Source organism: Lissotriton vulgaris, chromosome 5 (genome assembly GCF_964263255.1).
Source record: "Lissotriton vulgaris chromosome 5, aLisVul1.2, whole genome shotgun sequence".
Taxonomy (NCBI): domain Eukaryota; kingdom Metazoa; phylum Chordata; class Amphibia; order Caudata; family Salamandridae; genus Lissotriton; species Lissotriton vulgaris.
Genome location: NC_141693.1, coordinates 1,930,812,359 through 1,930,836,224, shown reverse-complemented (window position 1 = coordinate 1,930,836,224; position 23,866 = coordinate 1,930,812,359). Strand labels below are relative to the sequence as shown.

The window sequence follows — 23,866 nt, the reverse complement described above, 5'->3', positions numbered from 1 at the left end:
ATTGCAGTAAACACTAAATTGCAAAGGGTCCAAAACTGGCAGCCAGACTACTGTTGGGATTGTCAAATCGCCTCTCAGCTAAACCTGCTCTTTGCTCCCTTCACTGGCTGCCAGTGAAAGAAAGAGTTAGCTTTAAAGCCCCTGCATACCCAGTGATGAGTAGGCCTATTTTTATATCTAATTTTTATGTATGATTCGGGTCCGTGATAGGTCACTGGCATTATTATTAACTTACGAGGGATTTCTGAAACCTGCACTCCTTTCCCCATTTTTTTCGTTCACTTCCCTTAAATCACTGAAGTGTGTTCTCTTCTTCAGGCTTTTTTAGGTCTGGCTTGACAGCACAGCGGTTGCCTAACCTTATATGATCAACAGAAAAAGAGCTTTAAAAAACACACTACTGAGAGAGGGGCTTTGACTTCACCCACAGGTTGAACTTCTTGCAAACTGCAGTTAATTGGGCAGGCGGTTTGCTCTTCTACTTAAAAAAGCTTCTTTGATTGCACAAATTATTCTCAATGCGGTAGGCCTGAGTTGGTTATGGTGACAAGCCATGATCAAGGCGTTAGGCCTGAGTGAGTCACTGGGAAAAGTTATGTCTGATGTGTTAGTTATGTAAAGTTATGACAAACACCATAGGCCTGCTTTACTCATTGCGAAAAACATTTTAAAGCCAATAGGCCTTCATGGGTGGATTGTTATTGCAGAGTGTTAAAGCCTACATGCAACTATTTTCTGACATGGATTCCCACATATTACAGTGACAGGCAAGGGTTTCGGTTCTCCCCTCTGACAAGCCCTGTTTTTTGGGAATTTAATTGTAGTGAGGTCTGGCTTGGGAGCACACAATGCATGTGAACAGCACAAAATGAGCTGTAAGAAGAGCTGCGGCTTTGCCCACATGTTGATTTTATCGAAAAGTATTTAATTGAAAAATTGTTGTGTTAGTCCCCCTAAAAGAGTAGTGCCGCTGCTCATAACTGATGGGAACATTGTGAAAGAAGACCCCATCAAATACAGTAGGAAGATATTTTTTACATTGCATTGGTGTATTGTAACCCTTTCACCACTACATTGGGAAGGTTCGTGTGGTGAACATTATAGAAAGAGGTTTTGCACTGCCTGTAACAGGCCTCTCATTTTACATTGCGAACAAGTTGACAAACCGGTTGACTTGACCTTTTTCCTCGTGAAAAGCCTCATGATTTCCAATAGGCCCATATAAAAGGATTAGAGCCTGCTAGTGCTCAAATTATCGCACGCTACTCCAGATTACAGAAGCAAACTCCCTGTATAGGGTTAGTTGCCCCCTTTGATCTTTCTTTTCAGTAAGTAATCTATACCATATTTAACCTGTGATTTAAAGTGGCTATAATTTGTAGTTCCACTTGAAAATATTTGTCATGTGGAGTACAGTATTTAGTTTGCCTTAAAGTAATTTTAATTTTTAAAGTAAAAAAATATTGGTTTGACACCGACTTATTGTTGCATTTCTCAGTTCTAGGTTTCCAGCCCACGGCTACTCCGAGTCATCTATGGCCTGCTCTGCTTCATTACTTTGAGAGTTGCATTTTGAATCTTGAACTTTTCTACGAAAGGAATAGGAAGGGGTTTACATTGTGAACTCTCCGACAAAATGAAAGAGGAAAGAGTTTACACTCAGAGCTCCACTATAGTAACTACAATAGGAAGCACCATTGTCATTCATTCAGTCTCACTTAACTCTTTGAATCACTTTTCTGCTTTTCATGCCGTATTCGCTGTTCCTCATCTGTCTGCCATTTCGTCTCTTGATCGCGCTTCATTCTGACAAGGTTATTCATTCTCCTCAGTCATTCCATGATTTGGCCTTGCCTTCCATCTCTGGTTTTCACTCTTTGCTCTCCAATGAGTGTCCTTCCAATGAAAGGTAGCTCATGAGCTGATATTTGCAGCCAGAGGTTCCAACAAATGTAAGCAACCCATACTCTGTGTTCTGAAACAGAGACAGACTTTTTCGGTAAAAGGACACTGGGAACTTGCACTACAGGTTTAACAAAAGTATTGCATTTGGAAACTGGCACGTACAATGCATCCACAACTGTTTACTTGTACATATATAATTGAAAATTATTCCGAGTAAGTACCAGTCCTTTTCTAGGTTCTGTATAGATTTGACTTTCTCATCTTCTGCTGTAATAGTAGTGCTGCACACTATGGATCCAAATATAGAACTCTGGTCACGGATTCCTCTTGTACAGTAGTCAATCTACATGTATAATACCTGAAGACACCGCCGCTGCAGCACTTTTGCGTGGTGCTACCCTTCTCAAGAAACTACTGTCCCCTTCATATGAGCAGCACACTTGCTTCCAACTTCTTTCTCTTGAGTGGCCTTGCTAATGTCCTGATGTTTCCTCCTCCACTCCTGTGGCATTAGGATGGATAGGTAATATTCTTATCTTAAATGCATCTCTTTTCCTCAAGCTTGCTTGTTTCACTCACAGGTTTTAAGACATATTCACATGAATTAAAGTTACTAAGTAATAAGCACTTGCTGCAGACCTTTCAAACTTATCAGTGCAAGATATATTTACAAATCTACAGAGTGAATACCATAACCGACATTTCCTTCAACTGGCTTTCTCCTGGCCATTCTATTGTTTTGCTCAAATTCACTCTCTCTAATCTTTCCCACAACTGGGTGAACTGTAGCTTATCAAGCAAAACACCAGCACTGTGGGAAGGATTAAAGACGATTGAAGCGAAGACTAAAATGGACATGCGAGCGGCAGAAATACAAGGCCAAATGAGGTGGATGGCTGAGCAATGGCTGGTTAGGTTTGATGGGTAAACACATTAGAGCATGCATAGTAAATGCTGCTTACATTTACTAACCTCTGTCTTCTAGGCTGCATAAACTCAGCGCCCCACAGGGCTTCTTTCCAGGGTGGCAATGGGTGCAGAAACTAAGGCTCAAGTTATGAGGAAACACGTGAGCAAGGCAGGAAATGTGACAGGAATCTTGTTTATCATAAAGTTACAAAAGTAACTGCATATGAAAGTTCCCACAAACGTAGAAGGACATGCAGGACTGCCTGCCAAAGGATCACCAAGGAGCATGGGATCTCCAACTCCCACTGCTCTGGGACAATCAAGGGACACAGGGGTACAGGCTGAGGAGGGGTCAAGGCCACAGGATTCACAGTTATAATTAAATAGTTGAGACACGCACTACTAAATGGCGATAAATCGGGCAGAGAACAGGATTCCAAATGTGGAATACTCGATGTGGGCAAAGCATTTCTGAAGGAGGACAGGTGGGAGTTCTCCCCAAAATAGAAGGAGGGATTTGGGCCATTTTGCGGACAACTAGTCTAATCTGGTGACCCCTGGTTTTAGCATCATGACATCATCTGGTAAATCAGTGGGCTCAATCAAAGCAAACAAATTCTAACACAGATACGCAAGTGACAAATCTCAGGTTTTGATGCTAATTGGGGGCTACCATCTATCTTGGTAGAGTGAGCTCTGTCCTTAACATCTTGTTCTTGGTCGCTATGACCTAAAATGAAGCGTAGGCGGACAGCGAAATAAATTCAGGGGGAGATTACTAGAAGGACAGGCAGCAAGTAACTCAACCCCTTTACACACAGGAAGTTCAACGCAGTCATGGAATCTTGCTGCCGTTCCCTGGGTAACCATAATCCAAGGATTTAACATGACCTTTGATTTACAGTGTCTGGGCATGAAATTCATTTCCGGTTTCCTCCAGAATAAGCCTTTTTAAGTTACAAACCATACCTTTATCATATAGTGTTCTGATTGTTGTGCACTTTATAAGACGTATTAACGTATATCTTGTGCCATGTCTTTATCTACTTATCCAAGTACCATTATTAATATATGTATTTCTATGGTGTCATATCTAAAGATATATCTCTGTGGACGCATGAGCCCCACCTCAACAGCTAAAGTTTCAATTATAAACATAATTTACTAACAAACTTCCACAGTTAAAATAAAGTTACGATTTGGGAAGTACAACCACTAATATTTTCATTGGAAACAGCACGGATAATGTGTCGTCGGTCTGCTACAGCAATACCTTACCTTTGCTCGTTATTGCTCCCCACTGAACCCTTAAATTGCCTTTAATTTGGCCTGGATGGATTAGGTTTTTAGGTAGAGATGATCGTCGTCCGTGGTTGGACATTTCGGTCCCCTCCATCAGGGTCCCAATTGGCTCCAAATACAAGTTGCATGATCTAAAGGCCAGGTGGAAACTCGAGGGAGGTCATCAACGCTGTCAAGCAGTGCATGATGGGGCGTAAATTATAGTTAGGTCATTAAATTAGATCGGTTGCATTTGAGTGGTTTTGGAGTTTTATAAAGTAAGATAACGTCTCACTTTGCAACACCTAACTATAATGTCATTTTTACCACTGTTTGTTGTTCACAGAATATATTTTATTTTTTGTACACAAGTACAGTGAACAGCCAAAATAAATATACGAGCTATGAAGACAAAAGTAAAACATACTGCATACAAAGTTTTAATGTGCATTAATATTTTAAAAAAAATAATAATCACTGCACACTCTAAAAATCTAATGCTGAATGCGGTTTTATCACAAGACGGCACCAGTGCAGGTTTCTACTGGCCAACTATTTGCAGTTCTCTTACTTCAGCACCACCACCTGGACAAGGTAAGTCGTTCCTAGAAGGAACTCTGCTACCTTCATACCAGAGGCAGGACAACATTACATCATGGACACCTTACTACTATTGCTCTCAGAGGCTGGTCTTACCTTTGTTTATATATTGCGCACACCAGTTAACTAGGATTGCCCTAGTTTTACTTGGCCCAGCCTTAATGCCCTAGTTTGCCCAATTTTGCGCTGATTACAAAAAGGCATACATGTCTACTTAGATGCACCATGTGCAAAGAGAAAGCCATTGTGAGGCCAGAGCCAAGGCATGGTCCTAAACGTCCTCCTCATGGGAACATTTTTTAATCAAATCTTTTATTTGTATTCACTCTTTCAAAATGAGGATTTTAAAAAGCGCAATATCTAAAACATTTGCTGCATAAAGCTCTTTTTTAAGTGTACAACCAGCTTGAATACCTCAATACAAAGAGCCAAACTGTTTTTCCTGGCACCTTCTCCCCTCCCCCCCGAGCTGTCATCCTTTTACCTGGAGTGCGATCTGATGTCCATACTAGGTACGATATAGCCAGACTTCATGTGTGCTGGCGCTTACTGTGTGGCATACACCCTCCTCTACCAGTAAAGCGCATACCAAAATAATTCAATTTACTGACCTCACCCAGATTCCGTCCATTCAGACACCATTTACTTATAAGGTGACTGGTTCCAAGTCTCATAACCGGAATCTTGCTTATTTTAATTTTAACACTTTCAACTGAAGTGGGGCTAGCTGAGGCAATGACACGTTCTCAAAGTCCCTTATGGCTTTGAAAAGGTATTTAATTTGTTGGATATGTTTATGCCTCAAGGCATTATCATGCTTTACAAGAACATGTGTGTGCTTAGCATGCAACGATAATAGCAACGGTGACGAAGTTGAGTAAAGTGGATGGAGGAATGGTAAGCTGGTTAGTTAAGTGGATCAAAAGAACAGGGGGAGAGGGAAGGTACAGATTCGGTTGTGGAAGAAAGTGCAAAGATCTGGATAGTACTTGTTTGAAATATCTCTTAGATAGGAAAATTTCTAATCCCCTTCGGAAGGACAGTAGGTTGAGCTGGTGTTTCGGGTTCGCTGGTAGAGTGTTCCACAGACTTACACTGCTCCTGTGAATTCCCCCATTAGATCTACATGAAGGCTACTCTCTTCAGTCGATCACTTTCAGACCACACGAACACCACCTTTGATCTGCTCCATAGCGTTCCAAACATCCAAGGTCAACCGCAGCTAGCAACGACCATGGGTGGATCATTCAAGTCATTCCCAACAAAAAGAAACCATATTAAGCTATCCTCCCTGGAAATCACATTAGACCCCCAGCTAGTGCAACCACCTCACTGCCTGACATTACGGACACTGTTCTCCGCCCTGATATTTTGTTTGACAATCTACTGCTTTCGGAGTATTGTAGCCTTGGCTTGAATCCAATCACCTAATTAGACTAACATACCTGACAGAAATAATTTGCAGTGTAAAAGTCCAGGACTGGAGCCCGTCCGTAAAGACAGTGAGGTGGTCACACTACACTTGACAGAGACACAATGTGTTTATTTAACTACTTCTACACCACAAACTTAGCTGGGAAACTATATGGAAATGACTCCCTTTCAAGTGGTTGGTGGAACTGTACAGATCCCAACCTATAGGCAAACACGTTCTTCTTGTACTCTTGACCCACACAAGGCCTTAAATAACCATTGGACAACCAGGGCTACTCAACACCGTTGCATTCAGAATCAGATGCAATGGAAACACTGAGCTGCCAATATACCTCTCTTCATATCACCTGCAGCCATCATCAAGGCTCCCCTCACCAGTGATTTTAAGCTCTAAACGGAGGCTCTTGGGTCGTACTGGATGGGAAGGAAGACACCCAGCTTTACTGGACAGGCTGCTTTGACCCACATCTTCGGCATGATGGACCGCTTTACCAACATGTTGTTTTCTTTAGTAGTCACAAAGCAATGTTAGATCCAGACTTTCCTCACTTTCCACGCAGTACCAGGGAGGATGCCCATCACGTGACTGAAGCCTCAGGAGTCGAGTGCTCTTCCTATGATTTCATCACATACTGTAATTAGCACTCATTCCTAAGACTTTAGAACTAGAGAGCTCTGCGCCATTAATGTTCCTGGCGCTCCAGGGCAGTGTTACGGGGGGGGGGGGGGGGGGGTTGACGCTTGAAAGTGTATTTGTTTGTCCAACCTGCTTACAGGGGTTCGGTTTCTCTTCACCGGCTCACCCACAAGTTGCACCCCTCATTAGGCCCCTTGGTACTGGACTCTCATGTCACATGACGCTTGTGTCAAAAGTATCTGTAAAGCACACTATCACCCACTGGGTATCCCGAAGCTTACTTGCCTGTTCGACATGTTTCTCATGTGGGGACTCGCGTCTTTTGTTTTATTTGACCTTTGTTAGGTCGAGCATCAGCGTGCATGCGCTGTCTCAAAGACATGCTGTAATGAATAAAACTACTTTATTCCCACCCCCTGCTTACAATTGGCTCACTACAGCGTTGCTCTTCTTTGCTTTCTCCTTACTGGTTCTGCCGACGATACATCACTTCCGATCAACGCACAGGAGCACCGGCCACGTAGAGTCTTCAGTGCTTCTCTGTTTGGGAGATCTCTTTTTCCTTTGTTGCCCTTCACCCCAGATCGTAGACATTTTCTTGCACCCAGTCGGTTCGGAAGTCTTGAGCAGCTGCCCATTTGTCACCATCGCCCCCCCACTATAAAATTCAAGCCCTACTCATGTCTTCGTTGCCATAAGTATTCAGCGACTGTCTTTTTCCTATTTTGTGTCCTGCTGTTGCAGCCTATCTCCCCGTGCCCTGGAGTCACGACACAAAAATGCTGCTGCAGTATTCAATTTTGGACGTTGAGAGCATGGATGTTTCATGTAGTTAACAACAACATTAGCCAGACATCTAATTTCCATGCTACTTGACAACCATTTAATAAACTCATTTAATTCCAGCCTAGCTGGTTTCTTTAATCATATATATATATATATATATATATATATATATATATAAGCTCAAGTGTCCAACAGGCGGAACTGCATTCGACCAAAAGGCGGGTCTCATAGCATTTCTGCAAGTCCCTTTATTGTAGAAAAAAACAGCTTGAACTGCATAATTCAAACAGCGCCCTACGTGTTTCGGAGAATAACTCCCCTTGATCACGGGCTATTAATTACTGATTTGCATAACCAAGTCACATGGAATTACATCACGCACCCTGATGGGCCTCCTGGGACTTGTAGTTTCGCCAATCATTTCCCTCGATGGGTATTCATGCAAATTGTTCAAAACTCCAATGAGCCTGCAGTTACTGTTCCGGTAATTTCATCCATACCCTTGACAAGTGGACTGCTGCTTTCGGATATACAGTGAGCAAAGCAGAGCGAAGGGTATGGATGAAATTACCGGAACAGTAACTGCAGGCTCATTTGTTCTTTTCGTGTTATACGAGAGCCGCAGCCCCACTGTCTTAATGCTTGAGGTACAGTTGTTCAGGCCTTGCCTTTACACTGTAATCTGCATGTTTTGAAATGGCAAAACATGACCATCTCTGAAACAAATGATATGACAATAAGTGACCATTTTTGTTCGTTTTAAAACGTGTGCCCCTAAACTGAATAACAATGTCCATCTGACATAGGATGGTGGATGCTATGATGTTGTAATTTATGCCTTACTTGGTGGTCAGTGACAGTTGCCTGCTGTGCTTAACATGCTGCTACATGCTGACGATCATTTTGAGTCTGACCGACGTGATTGATCTGCTAACATTTCACCTTTACCATCAGATTGAATATCAAGAAGTAAAGAGTTTGTGTGGATCCGTAATACATGGAGATCAATTAATGCTGAATTTCTTTTTCCTTCAGGCCTGCGCACGTCCCTTGATATTTGTGTACTCTTAAAAAGGGGAGGTATCGGGGAAAAAATGTCACCTTGCATACTGGGTTTCCTATTCGTCCAGATATTGTGAACTTTGCTCCCACTAACCTGCAGAAGAACAGACAACCCTATGCGGTCAGTGAATTAGCTAGTATGAAGCTTTTTCTACTTGTATTATTTCTGAATTTGTGATTTTGGTGGTTGTGCCAGTTAATTTCAGAATGTGTTCGTGTGCGCACAATAGGCATTTGTTGGGCATTTCACCTACAAAATGGATTATCAATATTACCGCTTCACAAAAGGATGACTTCTACTTCATCGGTCCGTGTTTCTAAACACCATGAGAAAAGTTCTAATGGCATTAGCAAAGCAAGTCATATAATGGGTCAAAATGTGTACTTCTCTTTTCAATATTTTTTTAATTGATCATTACAATTCACCCTCGGTACAAATTGGGATGCTTTCACCACTCCAATGATACTGTTTTTTTTTTTTATGTCGTGCCTTACAGACAGTGAAAGCTGTATGGTTGCCAGTGACCTATGAGCTTACCCATTCCGTACTGTTGGTTGGCTTTATCACTTATTTTTTTAATTCTTCGATATCTTTTTTCACTTTCTTGTATTTGTCCTTCCTCTAAACCAGTGATACTCAAAGTACGGCCAGGGGGCCGCATGCGGCCCTTCTGACCTTTACATGCGGCCCCTTTATCAACAGCAAAACTGTTAATTATACAGGCAAGCAGTTATTTAAAGGTTAATTGAAATTAGAGAAAGGAACTAACTCGGTTGTCCTGCACCACTTAACTTTAGACACCTTCATTTTCAAAGTCATCTTGCACCAAAAGTGCCCCCCCCCCCCCCCGATCGCCACCCTGCTAGCATGGATACGGCCCTCGGTCACATCACAGACCAAACCCCTGGGCAAATGTTTGTGAGTACCCATGCTCTAAACCAAAGCCTCCCTTCCATTATTTTAATTAATTGCCAGATGTATATCTTTCTATGGTTCACTTTTAAGGAACTCCTTTTTTCATGTGAGCACTCAGGAGTGCACGTTTTCCAGCTGCCCTCCTGAAGTTGCTCCTACATCCGCCACATGCTCAGTGTGAGTATTACTTGAAGAGGGGTTTTGCCTCCCCCAGTACCCCCTCATTTTCGGAGCCAGGAGTACGTTTTGATGCAACTGGAGTGGAGGTGCTTCACAAAAAAGCACTTGCAATGCAATAGGGCTCTCCTTTGCAAGAGTTTGTGCTATTGGCATTATAAATGACAATTCCTTTTATTTATAAGGTTTGAAAACCTGTAAGCTGTGCATAAACACGCACTTTGTACTTATAGTCCTGGCTTACGAAGAAGCAAAGCTGTCAGTAAAAGAGGCGCAGTTACTGCCAGCCTTGCTCCTTGGAAGCAACAACTATATAAGTATAAACTGCGTGTTTGCAAATCACTTACGAACTTTCAAAACAAAAGGCTTTGTCATTTACAATGTCAATAGCTGGAACGCTCGCAAATGCGAGACCTATTGTAAATGCTAGTTTTAAATACTTTTCCGTTTATGGACGCTGGTATTTCCCCACCCCACATAATTGCAGTTCCCTCGTGATGCTGTTGACCAGGCGGACACAGGTGTGCTCACGTGAGCCTCACCTGAGGGTTAGCGAGGCATTCACCCTCCTGACTGTGAACACACCCTGGTATGAGCCGCCCCTTAGCCCCGCCCCTCCGTAGAGAGCCCTGGCAGTCAGGGCGGCAGGGTGGGTTCAAGGCAGGAGAGAAGTCGGATGAGCGTGCAGCTGTCTGAGTGACCTCTCAGGACCAGGCTGGAAAGGAATCTGAAAAATCCCTGGCAAGCCAGTAGGGTCGGGCTGGAGTCAGTCATAAGCCAGTGCCACAAATCCAGACATGTTTCAAGTTACAGCTCACCCCTAGTGACTGAAATAAAGAGGCTCCCCGACCAGTAAGGAGCGGGCAGAAACCAGACCCATGTAGGAACAAAGTCTCTCGTGCGAGAGGTCTGTTCTAATCCTAGCCCAAAGCAGGTCGGGTTCTGCACCCAGGGTCGGACTGGGAAAGAACAACTCAGGCACCAAAATAAAAGTTGCCCTATTAGTGAATCAGATAGTCAAAAAAAGTTCCATGCTTGCAAATTGGGGCAGTTAATTACTCGTAAATACAGGTGTATAAGTGTTTCTTCTAGGTAGGGAAGATTGCGTAGATTTGAGCTTACTGAAGGCAATGCAGTAACAAGCATTGGCATAGCCAATTAGTTTTGCATATGGGAAACCTATTGGCGTTGTCAATGTTTTTTTGACATGTTGCAGAACAGCGCGTGCTGCTGTGTCTTGAAGTAAACAAAAAAAACGATATGACGCTAGCAGCGCCACAGCGCTTTATTTTTGTTTACTATAAGATATGCTGCACAACAGCCCACGCTGCTCTGCAACATGTAGAAACAAGCATTTGCAATGCAATAGGTCTTGCATTTGCGAGAGTTAGAGCTTTTGGTGTTGTAAATAACAATGTTTTATTTATATGTTGTGGTTTAGAGTGTCGCGGATGCTTTTGCATTTACATAGCGACCAGAAAGAAATGGATCACTTTGGAACAGAAGCGTCGCCCCACTGCTTTGAAGCAGTGCAAAGTACAAAACATAAAATGATAATAACTTTGAGTTATCCTTTTATGCTTCGTGCTGCTTTGAGGGTGGGCGGGGCTGCTTCGCTCTCCAAACAGGGGAGGAGTGGTTTGCCCACTCCTAAGTGCACACTAACTGTTTAGTCAGCCCTCTCGGGCCGCCGAAACCATTCATGCGCACTCTCCCTGAGCCTGCATGGAGAACATGCCACTCCTCCAGCCCCTAACTGAGAGCCCTGTCACGGCGTTCAGACCAATCACAACCAGGTTGTGATTGGACAGGGGAGACTGGGTGCTTACCAATCACAACGCTGCATTGCAGCGTTGCGATTGTTCAGTGGGGCCTGGCTGTGCTTGCTGTTCCAAGATGAGGAGAGCAGAGGCGTGGGACCCGGCTGCAAGGTAAGATTATTATTTCTTTATATTGCGCACCCCAACCCCGCCACCCGCAAGCTATGCCGGCTGCCACAGCTAGGGCGATATGTAAGGTCACCAACTTTTGGGGTAAGTTAGTTTCCATAGTAGGGGTGAGAGTTGTGATTTGTGTAGAAGACCAAAACTGGGGAATTTCAGGTGGTTTAATATTTTGATGTTGAATCATAACGCCACTTTAACTGTGGATACTGCTGGAAAATGTGTATGTTTTTATCATGCAAATATGTATGCTACAAAAGAGAGTACACGGGTGCCCATATGCCTGGAAAACTGCACCAAAAGAATACCATGAATCAGAAAAAAATGCATTTAGTAACTAGTAAACTTGCACATTCCAAAAATTCAGGAGCAAAGGCCATCATTTTGTATTCAGGAATGGGCAACATTGTCCTGAGCGCTTGAATTTCAGTGGATTCACGAGTTTCAAAAATAGCAATATATAAATATACATAAGGCAGCACTACCGTAAACAAGACAGAAGGACAGAGAGAGAAAAGAGAGAGGGTGGATAAAGAAATGAGCAGGTCAGACATTTATTGAAGTACGACAAAACAAAGGTGTGCACACACAGAGCCTACACCCCTGGCCGTTCAGAGGCCGAAGGGCTTCTACTAGATTATTTCCTTCCTTCAACGAAGCTCAAGGGATCAGGAGTCTTTTTCCAATCCTTCCTTCCTCCTCACCCTTCCCCTGCGTGGAAACATCGATCTTAAACACTCTCCTAGATGAACTTTCATACAGTATAGCATTCAAGATTTACACTCGAAACTCCCTCCCCCCCCCCAAAAAAAAACCTAACATTGCAAACAGCAAAGAGAAGAATGCCCCTTGGCCTCTTCCGGTCCACTGCCATTCAAAAGGGATTGCAGTGCATACATAGTGGTTTTTTATAGCCATACGAATTAGATTACCATTTGATTTATCTGGGTTTATAGTTTTTGCCATAGCCAAATATCTGGAAATAGTTTGGCACAAAAGAAGACACCTATTAATTGGGGACGTATGGCAACAGTTAAATTGCAAATCTATTACAGTAACAATGTTTGTATGTATGAGGTTGGCCCTTGTTTTATAAATTGGTCTTATAATGTTCTTATCCTTCTATTTTTAGCTGCTTTTAATGTAATGTTTCCTTGTATCTTATATGGCAATACGTTGCCGAAATAAAGATGGTGATGATGATGATTACCAGTTTTGTCCATTGTGAGTTTTTACTTTTTTTTGCAAATCCAGTTGCATTGGTTTTGGAAATAGAATTGTTTGAGTGCATCCAAGCTCTTGTATTTTTTTCCTACTTAGGATGAGCCATACAAATATGCAGTCATATTCTAACAAGCGTATCACTGGTTTTGATATGTCTAACCAGATGGCATTTCACTGTAAACTATTCTTTTACTTTTAATGAGATCAAAAGGAATAAAATGTATAGAAACAAAAGAAGGTCCGCCATTCTATGTGAATTTATGAAAGGCCCTCTGAAAACCAGAGGAACTGAATCATGCCGTTATTACCCATTAAAGACTGATGTGAATGGGACGCTTTTAAGCGCCTCAGTTTGCAAGGCATGTCAGGAAGTTTAGTTTAGTTTATAGACATAACAGAGCAGTGTCTATTGCAAACCGAATGCAAAAAAAAGATAAATATAAACAATGTGAACTAATGGTCGACAAGCCCATAGAAAAAGAAGAAACAAACAATTCTCTAAATGCAGGTCGCCTGCTGTAACAAGCATTTACAATGCAACGGTCTCGCCTTTGCAAACGTTAGAGCTATTGGCATTGTAAATGACAATATTTTATTTATGTGTTGGTTTTGAAAACAGATAAATAAATGGCATTGTTATTTACAATGCCAATAGCTTAATCTCTCGCAAATGCGAGACCTATCACATTTGCACCCCCACACAGAGACACACACAGAGCCACAGCCACACACACACACACACACACACACAGAGCCACACACACAGCCACACACACACACATCAAACGTTTATTAATACAACAAATGTACAGCAGATGGTTATAAGCTACATAAAGATTCTAAATCGTGGATAGCCTTGGCATGTAGGCTAGGGACGATGGACAAATTCCCAGGCTTGAGAGCATCTCAGGCCTTCTGCACATACTTTATAAGAATGTGTAGGGTTACTTTCGCAATCGGTCCTTGAGAGAAATAGTGTTAAGAGAGTTGCTGAGTGCGTGTGTGAGAAAGAGAGAGCGAGCGCACAAAAAGAACACACTGGGAGCGGTCTGTTCCACCAGACTGATGTTGGTGGCAGTAAGTGACTGAATCTCATCAAGGCTGTGCTTGCAGGCGTAGGCTGCGCAGTGCCTGCAGACGGGAGACACCGCCTCAGAGGCAAGCAGTAAATCTGCCGCTGGCTTCCCGCGTGCTTCTTGACTGAGGCTGTCCTCGGACTGTGATGTCACGCGCATCCCTCGCTGGAGTTCAAAGCGGTGCTCGGTGCCAATGCTAGGTTTATCTTGCCTAAGCTCATGTCTATGGTGTAATGGATCTGATTATTCATGGCCCGCTGTGCAGAACAACTGCGCCATGGCAACTGACTTCCTTTCACAGTTAGCCATGTACCAAACCCCCTCCCCCCCATTTCTGCCAGAAGTTCCCAAAGCCGCCTGTGAGCTCCTTCTGAGGCACCATCAATATAAAAGCGACCACTCACCACCCGCAATTCTGTAAACAGTCCAAGACCTGCCTATTCAACCACTAACCTCACAGGGACACCCAGGCATCTTGAATTGTCAGGATTCAGTTTTAAAGTTAAAACACCAGGGTGTGGTGTACCAGAAGTCCACAAAGCAAAGCATAAGTGGATAAGTGGAGTGGTGTGGCTCACTGGTTAGAGGCGGCAGACCCGGGAGCAGAAGTCGGCCGGGACCAGGGTTCAATTCCTGACGCGGCAGGGTCGTGGACTTCAGTCAGCGGACTCGATAATTCTCGCTTCGGTGCCTACTCTAATCAGGGGTCCAACTCGGCAACTCTGGGCATTAGCTTGCCTAATCTCCACAACGGCCCCTCCAACGCCGGGGATGCTTGGCTCCACCTTGGAGACTCCCAGTAGGGACCATCCCACAGGGAAAGCCAGGACGGGTTCCCCAGCGTTACACAGCGCCAGGAAACCTCCGGGTAACAGTGTGCTTTACAAGCTCAAACATAATAATAATAATAATAATAATAATAATAATAAGGACTGCTCTTTGCCAGCCTGCACCCTCAGCTGGCCCCTTCAAGGCCCTGGGTGCAATCCTGGAAGAACTAGGGATGCAGCGCTTTCAAATCACATGCACAGACAACTGCAACACTGGTGCCCGAGTGTATTGCTTATAGCAGGGGTACTATTCTTGAACTCTAGTATGCTCACAACTAGAAGGCAAGGAGGACCTTCTTCGACACTACAGGAATGTACAGTTGCCTAATGGCCCTTCAGTCACTCTTGTTTTTTATCCGACAGCTCTTGGATTGCTGGGATTTTTAAAACACGCCCAAAATCTTCCAATCGAACCCCAGGGCACAGAGTGAACACGCCTGTCTCTGCAGTGCAATGAATGCCAGTTGTGACCTAGTCGCCTATCCCTCCATCATGGGATGCAGTGGAAGCGCTGCCCAGGCACATACTGTGCACCCAGTCATTGACGTCGGAGTACATGCCTACAACCTATCACACACACACACCAGAGACACAATGACACAGGATCTTTGTTTAGCACAATGGATAGCTGTGGGTGGCTGGTAGGTGCTCTTTCCATGAAGCAGAGCCCGGCGCTTCCTCTTACCATCCATGTTCTCCCGGTCGCTGATGTGCTGCAGGTTGCAGCCCTTGTCCTCCCGGCTCAGGTCTGTCTTGGGCCGGTAGGACTCCAGCCTGGAATGGGCATTTCTGCGCAGCTTGGGGCTGGACGACACACAGCAGGACGTGGTCTTCCCCATGGTGCCTCCCCGCAAACTCCCCGCCCGCGTCTACTTTGAAGGCTTCGCTGCCCCTCGGCTGCTGCTGGCACGGGTATCGGGGGTCCCGCTCTCCCCCAGCTGGCACCCAGAGAGGAGCGGGGCTGGGGTGTCTGGTCCGGCCGCCCTCGGCGGCTAGGAGCCGGGCATAGTCATAGGCAGAGCCAGGGACGGACGGGAGATGGGTTCCTCCCTTCTCAGCCGCACATCCTCTGCCGGCAGGCACGCCCGTAGCCTCAGCCTCTGCCCGGGGATGATGCTGCTGCTGCGTGCATGGGAAGCAGGCAGCGGCGCCCTAAAGCTCCCCACCCAGGGCGGGCTTTGTCAGGGAAACAGTAGGCAGCATCGCGGGCACCGGCGACCACAGCTGGGGAAGGGGGGGGGGGGGGGTGAGGCTTTTCCTTTTCCTGGCGTCGCGTCTGTGGCCGCGGCAGGCATGATACTAGTTTTCTCTTTTAGCCCGTCCTTTTCAGACAGGGCGCCCAGACTTCCTGCTGGGGTAAAAGGTTTCTTATCTTCTTTATGGGGTCATCTGGACCGAAAAAGAAAATAAGAAACCTTTTACTTCAGCAGGAAGTCCAGGAACCAATCCGAAAAGGACGGGGCTTAGATAGAAAGAAGAACGTCACTAGGACCTCTTCTCCAATGGCTGGCCACCGTTTAGGAGGCCAGCCAATGGAGAAGAGGGGCGGGGCTTAACCTCGCCAGTGATGTTCTCTCCATCTCATTAAATCTCGCCAGCGAGACTGCGCAAGCGCAGCCCGAGACCTAAAAAGAACAGGCAACTGCTGGGGGAGGGAATAAAATAACGTAGCTCAAATATTTATACAGCTCTATAGTCTTGGCAGCACCTCAAACTAAATAATTATTTTATGCACACTGACCGTTTAACTATATGCCTAATATTCCACCGAGCGCACAATCTTTTTTTTTTTAACAAAAATACGTTCCATTTTAGCATGTTTATCCACTTTAGGTAAAATGGATAAACACGCTAAGGTAGAAAAAATTTTGTTCATAAAAAAATGTCAGTGTTCTGATGAAATGTTCGGTCTTATTAAACTATGGGGTCAATTAGAAAGCATTATGTAATAAAGGCACCAGCAGCAGAACTCAAATTGAATTATACCAGTCATTTTGTGGGCGGCTACATCTGAGAGTGGAAAATAAGCACGCCATATGGTGGGCTCAGGTTATATTTACAAGCAAGACAAGCAAGGCTTGACCAAGAAGGAAACCATTAAGTGGAACGCAGTCATAAATCAGAGCCCTGAGAGGTGGTCACTGTGCCAAAATATTGACGCTGCGTGCTTCTTGGTGGAAGCAGATGAAACTACCAAGGTCTTAAGTGTCTACCTACATGCCTTTATTGTCTTAGTTATGACTAACATTAAGTAGTGAACAGTGTAACTTCCAAGACAATGACAACAAAAAATGAAAAATAAACTGAATATATTGTCATATTAAATGGGCTCCAAGTCACCAACTATTTTGGAGCAAAAATTATAATGTATTCAATATAAATAAAAAATACCTCATATGCATGCACAACTCTTCCAAGTGTGTAGTTTTTAATTAAATCACGTTCTAACCTGAGCCCCGGGGAGGTTCATGGATTCTTCCTCCTCCCCCCTCGTGCATGGCCGGGTTGCAAGCCTGAAAGTGGCGAAGGCGGGTCGTGGGCAGCTGTAGGAGCACTGACTGCAACCCGAGGAGAAGTAGCACTGTGTGTGCTGCAGAGGCAGGGGACAGATTAATGAAGGGTGAGGGCTGCCTCAATATGGGGACACACACACAAAAATACAAACGCAAACACCATGAAGCCGACACCACATCCGGTAAAAATAAAAAATAAACAAATAAAGGGCATTGATGGCAGAAGGCGGGAGGTGTGTGGGGGGGACCAACGGCACGTAGAGGAAGCATCCGCAGATTTCTTTAATTAACACAGCACACGGTTCACGAAGCTCAGTGTCTGTGCAGCCAGGGGCCGGGGAATAGAGCATATTTAAAAGCTATAGCACACCTCCATAACACGGATACCACACTGAAATACTACAAAAGAGTTTGGCAAGCTGCGATATCCACGCAGCAGCCATTGTTACTACTTAAATAAGTAAACAAATTGAAGGGAAAAAAAAATTGTGCAGCGAGCCATGAATACAAAAAAAGAGAGGGGGGTGGGCGCCATACTAAAGCGCTGCTTTAAAGTGTGTCTGTGTGTGCGGTGTCTGGCTGACCGGCGTGTGTGCTTCAGCAAGACACTAATTAAGTAAATAGTTCTCCCAAACTGCTATTGAAAGCTACAGAGTACGGACACATGTAAGAGGGGCTGTCCTTAAGGGAGGGATGTACTAGGGAAGGACTACTAAGCCTATTGACGAATCAAAAGCCATAATTTATAAACAACTGAAAAAGGAACCAATTGTAAAGATGGGCGGAACATGAGCAGAACCTAATGCTCATTTTAAGAATACAGCATGTCTCGAAGAGACAGCGGAAGCGCTGCCTAAGCGAGACCTAAAAAACAATGACGACACCATTAGGTCTCGCACAGGCAAAACCTACAGGCAATGCCAATGCTCGTTTTGTTTCAATGCAGCCATGCTTCACATCAGGGAAAGAGTCCATTTACAAACTCGACCAAGGAGCTACTTTTCAGGTTGTGGTTTCATTTTATAGTTGAAAACTTTGCCTTTTTCTTTTGTGCATTTCTAGACGCCTCTTAATTCTCAAGTGCTTGGCAATTCTTATTAATCTGATCTCAATCGACATCTGTTTATCAAAGAAAGCCCCTATCAAAGATGTTTATTTCTGTTGGGATAACTGTTAAAAAATGCCACCGATCATGGTTTTCCACAGGGCAGTGTACATTAATACTCATAGCATTCACAAGATGTTAAAGTTAGAGGACCCCCATGGTTGTTCTGTTAATACATTTCTTCAGGATGGAAAGATCTTATTTAAAGGGTCACTACATTTCAATTATGATTGACAATGTCACAAGCTTTTACTTGGTAAAATGAGGAACAAAACAGTGGAAAGGTTGCACATGGAAAAGTTAGTTATACAAGCGTGTGGGGGAGGAGCTTTCCTTGCTTTAGAATTATAGTTGTGCATCTTACGCTGCTACACTTCTTCTCTGAACTCTGCATTCCTTAATACCTTCCTCATTTCTATGCTTTGGTGGTTTTACAAAAGCAGAGACATCAAAGAAATACGGTCATAGTGAAGCTCAGATGCAATAAGTCAATAGTTACAGAAAATAACACGGGAGCAGTTTTATTAAGTGCAAACCCGACCAGGGGTACTGTTGCAATTAACGTGAGTAAAAGTTAAATTATACTAGGACTTATTTTTTGGGGTTTATAGGCATGGGGAGATTAAGTGATTTGCCCACCTGGATCCCCAGCTCCAAAATCAGCAGATCTGCCCGTTATGCCACATACTATCCTCTCACTGCAGGATGCCATTCCTCTCCGGAAAATTGTCTGTCAAGAAAATGACTGTGGAGAGTGAAGCGAAGACACCCTGCTCACGTTTTTAATGTATTTTGTGCGATTTGTTTTCTGCATTGAGTGCGGGAAAAAAAAACAGTCAGCGGAAATGTGTTTCTGACACTTGCGCCATTGCCTTTCATGTAAAGATGATAATTTTGAAGCGGGGAAGCAAGATGAGGGAAGATGGCAGGGGGTAGGTGGTGTTAGTGGGGGTTTGGGGTGCAGGACAGTGAACACAAGTGAAAGGGAGCAGAATCAGTGGGAGGGGAGCATGTTGGAAAGCAGATGGCCTGCCCCAAGAAATAAATATTATATATACACACAGAAGCCTGGGGCTAGTGGAAGGACACCAGCTGCAGGAAGCTGCACTTGGTCCAAGCTCCACGGCCTGGAAGAAGACTTGAAGCACAGGAGGAAGAACAGAGGTGAGGAGGAGGCTCTTAACCAATAGATCAATGGTAAGTAATGGGTGGACTCTAAGCCTCTTGAGATTTATTTTCTTTACAAAAGATGTTGCAAGCACAACACAAGGGGTGGGCATGCGAAATCTACAACCCCGGTCCAAGTCCATAAAACAGTCCATAAAGAGGCTCACATACTGACCAGTCAGATTAGCCTGTCAGGTACTGTCTGAATGTCCTGTGGGCTAGTCAAGCCCTGGCTGCAGCAGGTGTCCTAAATGCCAACTTCACCACCAGTTTTGGGAAAAAGTATCTCATCATAACCAGAAATTGGACTACCACGAGTGCGGCCTACTCAAAGCCAACTCATCAAGTAGGCGAGGTGAATTCTGGGGCCAAACCTTCAGCACACTGTGGGGTGCTCGAATACCAACCCTGATGCCAAAAGGTAGAGTACCAAGCGAAAATGCCCCCATCTCGAAAACAGACAAACCGGTAAAAAAAAGTCACACTGCACGACAACACATTTTATTAGCCGGTGTGCAAGGACATAATTAAATTTGGGATGGGGGTGGGGAGGGGGGGTCACCATTCACACTTCATCAGATAAACTGGATAGCCAACCAGAATATATAGTCTACACATACTTTAAACTTGTTTTCTGTTTTCCCAGAACAATACATATTTTTGTTTCTTATACTCATGATATGGACTCACTGAGATGGGATAACCAGATCGACAAAGTAACACTACAGCGTTTGGCTTACACTACTTAATGTCACCAAAATGTTTGCATGAGTTAGAAAAATGTCTTCAAACTGTCGAACTGTGCTTTCATTTGGAGTGACCATCTAACAACATGTACTATTTGGTTGAATAGCCCCCATGAGAAGATCTGAGGGTGAAACCACTATAGGTTTCTAAAAACAGCCCATACAACGAGTTTAGAAAGGTCTGACCTATTTTTATTGGGAATATCATCGAGACATTCACTCAACCTGGGTCGGTTTTTGAAAAAGGGACACCTCAGTGTACTTACTGCCCAAGGCTGGTGGACTTAACATATTATTAGGCATTGTCCCACCCTTTTAAACATCAGTTAACTTGGAGGGCAACGGATTAACTCCAAGTCCTTTGTAAGATCATCTGCTCATGGTTCAAGGAGATGGTACCCCTAATGCAAGATAGTGCCGACAAGACACTATGCCAAGCTTTCTTTATTCAGTAATGAAAGAAGAAGCAGTTTTCTATGTACACTTCAGTTTTGGATAGGTGAGAAAGTGCATGATGTATGGCTGCCTTAATCATAACACATACAAATAAAAAATAAAAAAGGGCACACCACTGCAAACCCCAAATAGTGGAGGTGTGCAAAAAACCAAGAAATTCACATCTTAGCGTCTCCATTCAAACTCAAGCTGCCTCAGCAAGTACTCTAAATGTAGCTTAGAGCTGAACATACCCTAAACCAGTGATCCTATATTGTCCATGGTCAATAGTTAACCTGTATTGGATAAATCACACACATCCATTGGATAACAGGATGTTTGTGCCACTTGGTGTCTCAGAACCTTTGTACCTTGTTTATTATAGATTCACCGTAGGACTACATGTACCAGAATGCAAAGAAAAAAACAAACTTGATGAACTGCTTTCACTTGACCTGGAGAACAGCAAATCTCTATATGTTATGAAGATTTGTAGAGTGCACTATCACCCAGAGGAGTATGCTAGCACTGGAGTGCACCGCTTAAATTATATCCGGTCTCTCAGTGCAATATACCCAATTAAAACTACATGATTCGTAGAAAGCAATGTAAAATTACACTCACTGTGCCACTGGATTCAAGCTAGCCTGGCTGATATGGGGTGATGCCCCAAAGCTGGTTCCAGTCCAGGGAGGACCTGGCTTGGCAGTTCGGTCTGGACTGTTCCCATGAGACACAGAGTCAAGACTGATTTGCCTATGGCTTGGTCTAAACGTGGGTGACATGGTGAACAAAAGAAGAATGGATTTAACCCACATTTATTGATTGGGGGAGAATGTTTGATTTGCTCTGCATTCCGTCCATCATCTGTGTGTCTTTTGCAATGTAAAATTAGAGCACGTTGAAGTATGTATGTACGCTAATCCGGGACACCTGGTTACTGTTCCCATGGCACTCTTTCATCAAGCACTGATACCACTATGGACTGCAAGGCCCACAAATAATTGTATCTCTTAGGACAAATGACCCCCACAGAATTACTACTACATGAATGTACTGCATCCCTTAGCAAATTAACCCTCTTCAAGACGTTTCTCAGTACAGTTACACAGGGTTCCAAATACCAGAACCCTCTCGCCCCGTCAGTACAGCTAAGACCAGGAGTTTTTATGTCACCAAAAGTTTTCTTTCACTCAGTACAGCTACGACTCTGTCCCTCCAAGTCTAAACAGATATATGCTATACAGGAATACCCATCCCAGAACGCAATTTCACTTGGTAAATGCACCAATTAAATGACGTTTCTGTTTAGTTACAGTCTCCAAAACACACACACACACGGTTACAAATACCAGAAGTCCCTCCTCTCCCATCAGTACCGGTAAGACAAAAAGTTTACATGCCTCAGGGTGTTCTAATTCTTACTCTACTGCTACTCACAGGAGGACTCTGCCACACAAAGCGGTCTTGGGAAGAGGATGTAGCCTTACGGCCAGAGCGGTCGACCTCGAAGCTGAGGAACGGGGTTCGAGTATTGGGAACGACGCTAAACATCCTGTGATCCTGGGCAAATCACTTAATTTCCCTGTACCTAACAAAAATGTATGTGTCCATCTGTAACGAAAATGGTGCTCATGTAAAGCCATCTGATATCTTAGGGTGTAGTTATATAAAACTTTTTTTTTTAAAGCTCTAGACATTCCAGAATACACTCTTTCCCTCAGTAAATACGGTCGTCTATAAGACGTTTCTTAGTACAGTTACACTCTCCCCTGACAGCAGGCAGGAGGAGACTACAAGAATGCACCCCAGACCCCACCCCCAACTCTGTACAGGTAAGACACAATAAGTTTGTTTCTGAGCGTTCTCCTTCTCCAAGTGTACAACTACATCCTCTGTCAACCATTAGTCGTTCTCTGTCTGGTACACCTCAAAGGTACACTGGGGCAAGCATGTACTCAGTGTGCGCACGTACCCTGCAAACAGCAACACGTCTTTGTTTTCAAGTTTTGTATAACGCAGCCCAGTCACTTTAATCAGGTATAAAAAACATGGCAGACAACTACGTACACAGGTAAAGAACATAAATCACAGAGACCCTTGAAGAATGGGTTGTTTCAAAGTTTTTCTCATAGCTTCCTCTTGTTGGAGGCATGCACCCTACCTCGATATCGACACATACTAAGAGGGCAGCTTAATATGCTTCACTAATCACAATCACAAAATCAGTTATGCTTCAATTAATACAAATACCCTAGGGCTACCTCTCCCAGAATTCTCTCAGTTTGACTGGGCACAAATACCCTTTGCCAGGGACAGATGTGCCCAACACCCAGTCCTAAAGACCCCCACCCCCTCACCTGGGTGAAGGCTGTCGACCCTTGGCCGGGACAGAGAGCAAAGATCAGACCGAGGAAGAGGGGCATCAGTGACAGCCGGTAGGTGCTTACGACGCGCACCAGGGGGTTCTCCTGGTCTCTGCAGCTGGTGATATCCAGGCTCCGGGAGCACCGCGCACCCCCTCGGTCCTCGGCCGCACGGTGAGCCCCTCCGCATTCCATGTCGCTCCTCCTATGAACCTACAACAAACAACCGCTTCCAGGACCTGTGACACTGGTAGCACACTTCTGCTCTCTCTCCTTCCCATCTCCAGCCCTGGGTTGGGTCAGCTGACCTGCACGCGGAAGTGTGCGAAGGCTGACGTGAAGCCTGACGCCGTCTCCGTGCCAACAGGCGGCCATCTTGTAGAGGCTACTGCCAGCTGCCTGCAGCAGAGTAGGTAAATAGGGTCTCTTTATACCTTTTTACCAAAAAAAACAAAAAAATAATTAGATGTCCAAATGGGAGGAACAGCAGCCTTGTTTTACGTAATTCACTGCTAAGTGGAGAGATACACACCGGTACTTGGAAAACATTGTTTATATTTTTAGCAACAGAAGCTGAGAGAGCAAGAGACACAACTGAATCTAAGAATTAGAGTAGTGTTCCACGCCACCTGGGATCTAATGTTAGCTCTCTAAAAACGTCTGTCGCTTTATTGTACATATCTGCCTACAGAAGAGCATACAAGACATTTATTAAGAGTATACATGCCAACATTTGCAGGAAAGAGGGAGAATT

At 44.2% G+C, this 23,866-nt stretch overlaps 1 protein-coding gene and 1 non-coding gene across 2 annotated transcripts in view; one reads left to right on the top strand and one right to left on the bottom strand.

Moving 5' to 3' along the window:
* Positions 1 to 23,515, bottom strand: part of NEU1 (neuraminidase 1) — a 105,963-nt gene extending 82,448 nt beyond the window's left edge. Inside the window, exon 1 of the mRNA XM_086924558.1 lies at positions 23,107 to 23,515. Within this exon, the coding sequence (XP_086780684.1) occupies positions 23,107 to 23,307 (201 nt within the window). The 5' untranslated portion in view covers positions 23,308 to 23,515. The remainder of the gene's footprint in view (positions 1 to 23,106) is intronic.
* LOC147717768 (small nucleolar RNA SNORD16) lies at positions 8,368 to 8,468 on the top strand. The gene has a single exon (XR_015296335.1). It is a non-coding gene; the product is annotated as a small nucleolar RNA SNORD16 (small nucleolar RNA).
* Positions 23,516 to 23,866: the final 351 nt, after the last annotated feature.